Below are 8,348 nucleotides of genomic sequence, written 5' to 3' on the forward strand. Positions count from 1 at the left end.
ATAATTGCAAAAGAGAACATGAAAACCAAAGAAAAAGGGTTTTGTTTTGGTATTATTGCTCTATTTGTATGTATTTATTTTTAATTCAATTGCTCTGTTAATCACGCCAGTAACAATTAGGGGCTGGTGTGTTAGAGCCATTTACTCTTTCTGTCCGTCAAATTCATGACGTCACAAAAGGGGTTGGCTCAAGGCCAAGTGCCAGTCTACTTAGGGAGGAGCTGGGATCTTGCTCAAATCTTATTAGTTAAGCTTTAGCATTTTTAACATGCAAACATAATCATTCAAATAAAGCATGAATATATAGTGCATACTTTACTCTGCATTACCTTTCTCTCTGTTTTATCACCATCTTGAGGTCTGACGTCACTACGCTGTACGCACTTCGCGTAATGACGTCATCCCCACCCGGAAAAATCGATGGCAAGCGATTCCAAGGAATTGATATACTGAGAACCGGTTCTGAACAAGAACAGGTTTTTGATTCCCATCCCTATTCACTGGTGTGTATTTTCATGTGTATTTTTAACGGACCTTTCCGTACAAAAGCTTTAGCACAGATTGAGCATGAAAAAGGTTTTTTACCTGGGTGTATTGTCCTGTGTACTTTCAAGTCACTATTTTGTGTGAAACCTTTACCACAGATTGAACAAATAAAATGTTTTTTTCAAGTGTGTGTTGTCATGTGTGTTTTCAAAATGGTATTTTTTGTAAAACCTTTAGTACAGACTGAACAGACAAAAGGTTTTTCACCAGTGTGTGTTCTCATGTGTGTTTTCATATCACGATTTCGACCGAAACCTTTACCACAGATTGAACAGATAAAAGGTTTTTCACCAGTGTGTGTTGTCATGTGTGTTTTCAAATTAGTATTGTGTGTAAAACTTTTAGCACAGACTGAACAGATAAAAGGTTTTTCTCCAGTGTGTGTTCTCATGTGTATTTCCAGAACCCAATTTCTTGAAAAACCTTTACTACAGACTGAACAGACAAAAGGTTTTTCGCCAGTGTGTGTTCTCATGTGTGTTTTCAAATCCCTATTTAGAATGAAACCTTTACCACAGATTGTACAGATAAAAGGTTTATCACCAGTGTGTGTTTTCATGTGTGTTTTCAAATTAATATTGTGTGCAAAAGTTTTAGCACAGACTGAACAGATAAAAGGTTTTTCTCCAGTGTGCGTTCTCATGTGTATTTTCAAACTATTATTTTGTGTAAAGCTTTTACCACAGCTTAAACAGGAAAAAGGTTTCTCACCAGTGTGTATTCTCATGTGTGTTTTCAAATCCCTATTTCGAACGAAACCTTTACCACAGATTGAACAGATAAAAGGTTTATCAACAGTGTGTGTTTTCATATGTGTTTTCAAATTAATATTGTGTGCAAAACTTTTAGCACAGACTGAACAGATAAAAGATTTTTCTCCAGTGTGCGTTCTCATGTGTATTTTCAAACTATTATTTTGTGTATAGCTTTTACCACAGCTTAAACAGGAAAAAGGTTTCTCACCAGTGTGTATTCTCATGTGTGTTTTGAAATTGTGACGGTGATTAAAAGTTTTGCGACAGTAAGAACATTCAAAGTGTGTGTTGTCAGTGTGACATGTTGTATCAGCTTCAGGGTCTTCATCATCAGTGTCAGAAGAGTGTGAAGTCATGTCATCACTATCTGATAGTGGAGCTAAGAGCTTGTCTGCTTGTGATCCTCCACAGTGGTCTCCATCAGCATCTGTTGTCATGTGTTGAGTTGAGCTGCTGCTTGGAGGCTCCACCTCTCTCTTTTCCTCACTTTCACTTTTGACCTCATCATCTTCACTCTTCACAATGACACCAGTCAATGGCATCTTGGGGACATCAACCTCCTCCAGTCCTTCAAGATGATCTCCATTATGACTGATACTGTGTTCCTCGTCTTCCTCCTTAAAGAAGGGGGGCTGTAGCTCCTCATCTTCCTCTTTAATGCGGGTGGGGTGTGGCTCTTCCTCTTCCTGAGTAATATGGGGGTGCTGTGGTTTTTCCTGCTCCATCCTGGAGGTCCACTTCTGCTGCTCAGAAAAAATATGTTCTTCACAGACGTCTTCAGGACATGAAAAGACAAACACAAGAATTAGAAAAGTCCAGCTTTGCTCAGACTTATGAGACAATGTGTATATTAATGTTCTTTCCTTTGTGTTCTTAGTTTTATAGTAACTGTAGCGGTAGAATCCTAAACTATTACTGCTACTGGTTGCCGAATATAACTGAAGCTAGTTCAGACGTGTGCAGCTGGCTAAGAATTGATGTCCAGAATTGTGTCCATGTTTAACACAAATATTTATTAACATAAAGTCACGTAAATCAAACTCACTTTGTAACAAAAACGGAAAATAAACAGGAGCAAACAAATACTAGCCTGACACAATCAAAAACTGTTGCGCCTCTACTCAGCAACACCTGAGCAAGATCCCAGCTCCTCCCTAAGTAGACTGGCACTTAGCCTTGAGCCAACCCCTTTGGTGACGTCATGAATTTGACGGACAGAAAGAGTAAATGGCTCTAACACACCAGCCCCTAATTGTTACTGGCGTGATTAACAGAGCAATTGAATTAAAAATAAATACATACAAATAGAGCAATAATACCAAAACAAAACCCTTTTTCTTTGGTTTTCATGTTCTCTTTTGCAATAATGCAGTTATTTTACTCCATACCTTTCACATAGAAGGCATATATTTGTTATGAGTCTTTCGATTATGCTCGTTTTGGTTTGCAGACTGAGCGTACAAGGCCTTTCCTATCAGGAAAGGTTACCAGTATTCTTCTAAGTATCCAACTTCCTTTTGGTGCTGAAGCATCCTTTTTCATTTGTCCACGTTTGTCGCTCTTGTAGCAACGGTAAATACTCGCGAATCCACCTTTTCCATAAAAGGTCAGCGATATAGACTCTGCCTCCATCTTGGTCTTTGAGTACAGATCCTTTTTTCTTTCTGCTTCCAAACTTTGAGTCTTGCCTTTTCCATTTATCTCTTTTCCTTCTCCTCGTGTTGCTGCTGGAGAAGTGCTTGCTCCAAGGATCTTTGTCTTTCTAGTTCTAGAGCTCTCTCTCTCTCTGGCCAGAGCTTGCTATCGCTCTTCCTGCTTTTTGGCCAAAGCATGTTCTCTCCTGCCTCTCCTTTTCCAAACTGCAAAGCTTTTCTTGCTCCTCTTTTTCAATGCGGAAGCTTTGAGCCCACTCATAGGACTTTTGGGCTGATTGTGTTCCGCCAATGCTCTGGTTGATAAGATGTTCCTCCAACCTGTTAACGATTGTGTGGTTAACAGCAACTGTGGGGCTCCCATTATGCTGGTTGTTGCCTTGTATTGGCCCATTAATTACCCACCCCAGTAGGGTTCTGACAGCATAGGGTCCAACTCCGTGGCTGTTAATCACCTCCCATGGTTCCATTAACTTGGAGGCGTTGGTACCAATTAACAGGTCCACGTTGGCAGTTAGTCGAGGGATTGTGATGCCTCTCATCCACCTGGGCTGGAAGGGCGATGTCGTCCTCGCCACACAAGGTGCTCCAGGTAATTAAGATGGTATTTGAATCACCCAATCAAAAAACCTGACCTAATACTAGATCAGACAAGACCCAATAGCTTGTGTTATTCACACACACTGGTTTCAACTGTGTTCTTAAATAACCATGAATTAGCTTACCGTATTTTCCGCACCATAAGCCGCACCTAAAAACCAAAATTTTTCTCAAAAGCTGACAATGCGGCTAATAACCCGGTGCGCCTTATATATGGATTAATATTAATATTTATTTTCATAAAGTTTAGGTCTCGCAACTACGGTAAACAGCCGCCATCTTTTTTCCCCGTAGAAGAGGAAGCGCTTCTTCTACGGTAAGCAACCGCCCCATAGAAAAGGAAGCGCTTCTTCTTCTACGGTAAGCAACCGCCCCATAGAAAAGGAAGCGCTTCTTCTTCTACTGTAAGCAACCGCACCCGCCCCTGTAGAAGAAGAAGCGCGCGGATATTACGTTTAATTTCATTTGTGTGTTTCTGTAAAGACCACAAAATGTCTCCTACTAAGAGACACACGTACAAGGTTCCACTGACTTTTGATATTCCTGTGAACCGCACTGTGGATACAACGGGAACACGTACGGTGAATATTCGCACCACAGGGAATGAGAAGTCGTCTTCACCGTGGTTCTAGCTTGCCATGCTAACGGCCAGAAACTTCCACCCACGGTGATATTCAAAAGGAAGACCTTGCCAAAAGAGAACTTTCCAGCCGGCGTCATCATAAAAGCTAACTCGAAGGGATGGATGGATGAAGAAAAGATGAGCGAGTGGTTGATAGACGTTTACGCGAAGACACCGGGTGACTTTTTTCACGCAGCTACGTCCCTGTTGATCTACGACTGCATGCGCGTCCACTTCACAGATGGTGTCAAAAAACAAGTGAAGCACACCGAAGAAGAAGAATTCGATGGATTTGTGGATGAGTAATAACTTCAGAAAGTGAGCTTTAAATGTTTATTGTGTGTTGTGTGACTAACGTTCGAGCAACGTTGAGTTATTGATGTTGCTATTGCTCTGCACTATTTTGAGCGTTACTATTTTTGTGATTGCACATTTTCACATTACATTTTGGGAGTGAACAGAGTTGTTAGAACGCTGGTTTGTAATATATTATTAAAGTTTGACTGACCTATCTGACTGTTTTGTTGACATTCCCTTTAGCGTAGCGTAGGTGCGGCTAATAGCACGGGCGGCTAATAGGTAAACAAAGTTTTGAAATATGCCGTTCATTGAACGTGCGGCTAATAACACGGGCGCCTTATTGTGCGGAAAATACGGTAAATACTTTTAAAGGCCTACTGAAATGAATTGTTTTTATTTAAACGGGAATAGCAGATCCATTCTATGTGTCATACTTGATCATTTTGCGATATTGCCATATTTTTGCTGAAAGGATTTAGTAGAGAAAATCGACGATAAGGTTCGCAACTTTTGCTCGCTGATAAAAAAAGCCTTGCCTGTACCGGAAGTAGCGTGACGTCACAGGAGGTAATATTCCTCACAATTCCCCGTTGTTTACAATGGAGCGAGAGAGATTCGGAGCGACAAAGCGACGATTACCCCATTAATTTGAGCAAGGATGAAAGATTCGTGGATGAGGGTCGTTAGAGTGACGGACTAGAATGCAGTGAAATACATATCTTTTTTCGCTCTGACCGTAACTTCGGTACTAGCTGGCTCATTGGATTCCACACTCTCTCCTTTTTCTATTGTGGATCACGGATTTGTATTTCAAACCACCTCGGATACTATATCCTCTTGAAAATGAGAGTCAAGAACGCGAAATGGACGTTCACAGTGACTTTTATCTCCACGACAATACATCGACAAAGCTCTTTAGCATGAGCTAACGTGATAGCATCTGTCTCAAATGCAGATAGAAACAAAATAAATAAATCCCTGACTGGAAGGATAGACAGAAGATCAACAATACTATTAAACCATGTACATGTAACTACACGGTTAATATTTCTCAGCCTGGCAAAGCTTAACAATGCTGTTGCTAACGACGCTAAGGCTAACTTAGCAACTTAGCAACCGGACCTCACAGAGCTATGATAAAAACATTAGCGCTCCACCTACGCCAGCCAGCCCTCTTCTGCTCAACACCCGTGCTCACCTGCGTTCCAGCGATCGACGGCGCGACGAAGGACTTCACCCGATCATCCGTGCGGTGGGCGGCTAGCATCGGCTAGGTTTCTGCTATCCAAGTAAGAAGTCCTTGTTGTATTGCTACAGCCAGCCGTTAATACACTGATCCCACCTACAACATTCTTCTTTGCAGCCTCCATTGTTCATTAAACAAATTGCAAAAGATTCACCAACACAGATGTCCAGAATACTGTGGAATTATGAAATGAAAACAGAGCTTTTTGTATAGGATTCTACGGGCTCCGAATACTTCCCTTGCCCTCGTGACGTCACACGCATACGTCAGCATAATAAAATGTTTTCAAGCGGAAGTGTGGCGGGAAATTTAAAATTGCACTTTATAAGTTAACCCGGCTGTATTGGCATGTGTTGCAATGTTAAGATTTCATCATTGATATATAAACTATCAGACTGCGTGGTCGGTAGTAGTGGGTTTCAGTAGGCCTTTAACTTGCATTAATTAGCTCAATCATGTCATTAATCACCAATTATGTATCTCAAATGCTTTGGTTTACAATGTATTTGTTTTCAAAATATGAAATATCAAAATAAAAGTTAAGCGCTTATTATAGTTCTTTTTTCCAATTGTTCAAATATTCAAAAATATATGAAATGTTTCTTCAAATACAAAAATACAAATACTATTTAAATGCACCTTTAAGTTCACAATTAAACGAGGTAGGTTAATTGCACAAAGTTCACATTAGTGCTCAAAATTGACTTTTGTGTAGCAACTTGGAGGTATATAAGGTTAAAACGTGCTAAATCTCTCCCTTGCTAGCACAGGTGAGAGATGCACTAAAAATTACCCCTTCAATCACTAAATCAAAAGTACTCAGTAATCTATTACTTCAGTAAAACAAAAATAATCACAGTGTTCCCAGCATGTGCTGTAAACATGAACAAAATAAATATCACCAACACTTATGGCTCAAATAAAACATCACATCATTGTTATTCACTCACCGCTGATCAAGTGAAATGACTGCACACAGGATGTCAGTCAGTGAATATTACACTCGGATGTCACACTGCTCTACAAGGTTCAAACAACACAATATATGGATCAAAAGTTGTATAACAACATTAGAAATGTGGATGGGTCGAATTGCAAGCTTATTTTCAAGCCTTACCGGGTGGATGGCAAAGGATTGTTCAACAGGTTCGCCGCGTGTGTTCGGCATAGCCACGCATGAACAGAAAAAAACCGGAAAGGGAGTTTCTCTTCTTCCACACTACAGGAAGTTGCGTCATATAATGAGTGACACGGAAGGGCTCGCAGGCTGCTGATCGCCCTCTAGAGGTGACAATCATGGAGACAGGTAATTTTTTACCTCTGCAAATCCTGTTAAGACACCATGTTTGTGTCAACATTTTTAAGTATTTTGTGTATTTTCTATTTTAACAACTTGTAGAGCAGGTTAAAAATATAAATGAATAACGTAAAGTGCAGATTAGTTTGTACCTGTTTTAACACTTAGTTATTTAACTGAAATTAATGTATCTTTACTAAATGAATTATTTTAACTCAAATGAATTATTTCAACTCCAGGCATATGGTGTTTTCAAGCCTGGGTTACACCGTCGTGGGGTTGTACACTTTCATTTTCAAAACCATCAACAGCAGAACCATCATTTTCAACCTCATCATCATTGTCATCATCATCATTTTGAGAGGAGAACCATGAAACCACCACCATGGCAACACCTCCAAGCAGACTCAAGTCCCGCCACCCATACAATCAGGCCGCACAAGAGATGCTTATTTCCATCCCGGAGGATCTGACAACCAAAGCCTGGCTGGCAGCGGAATGGAAGCAGGAGTGGGAGTCAGCAGGACAGACACGCCTACACCATTACATCCAGGATCCTGGAGGTGGCGTGGAGGGAGAAGATCTACCTCGCCGGCAATGGACCCTCCTGAACCGCCTTCGCACAGGGGTTGGTTGCTTCAAAGCGTCCATGAAGAAGTGGGGCCTAACAGACAGTGCAGCGTGTGAGTGCGGGGAGCCTGAGCAGACTGCCGACCACATCATCACCACCTGTCCCCGGCATAGACCACCTTCAGGGGAGGGCCTCTTCCAAGTGGGACCTGAGACGAGGGAGTGGCTACACGACACGAAGATGGACATATGAAGACGATACACGAAAGAAGAAGAAGAAGATCATTTTGAGAATACATCAACCTGTCAACCTTGTCAATAAAACCATCAAAATTCAACATTTTTGCTTTGTACCATGTCTCATGTTCAGTACACTCATCATCTGGCAACAGAGACAACAACATTTTGTGTACTTTTCTGGTTTCATGATAAAAACCCATAAACCTGCTAAATTCAGCGTTGAGAGTCTTTGCAACATTGATTTTCTTTCCCCCTGCAAACTTTCAGTTTTGTGACCTAGAGCCTTGGGTGTCATTTTTACCACACGTTTTTTCCCTTCAACCTCTTGCCCAACATTGTCACGTTCAGCCACATTGTCCTCCTGTGGCTGTTTATGTTCGTCAGCACACATTTGTGCTCCCTCCTCCTCCATTTGGAAAAGTCAAAGTCTTTAAAGGTCTACTGATGATTTTTTTTTTATTTAAACGGGGATAGCAGATCCATTCTATGTGTCATACTTGATCATTTCGCGATATTGCCA

The 8,348-nt window shown here is 41.0% G+C and overlaps 1 protein-coding gene across 3 annotated transcripts in view; it reads right to left on the reverse strand.

The window, feature by feature from the left end:
• Nucleotides 1-238: 238 nt before the first annotated feature.
• LOC133663627 (gastrula zinc finger protein XlCGF57.1-like) overlaps nucleotides 239-8,348 on the reverse strand; it is a 27,607-nt gene continuing 19,497 nt past the window's right edge. For all 3 annotated transcript variants that reach the window (XM_062068239.1, XM_062068238.1, XM_062068240.1), the window contains one exon: nucleotides 239-2,076. In XM_062068239.1, the coding sequence (XP_061924223.1) occupies nucleotides 668-2,076 (1,409 nt within the window). In that variant the 3' untranslated portion in view covers nucleotides 239-667. The remainder of the gene's footprint in view (nucleotides 2,077-8,348) is intronic.

This window comes from Entelurus aequoreus, linkage group LG13 (assembly GCF_033978785.1).
Source record: "Entelurus aequoreus isolate RoL-2023_Sb linkage group LG13, RoL_Eaeq_v1.1, whole genome shotgun sequence".
NCBI classification, from domain to species: domain Eukaryota; kingdom Metazoa; phylum Chordata; class Actinopteri; order Syngnathiformes; family Syngnathidae; genus Entelurus; species Entelurus aequoreus.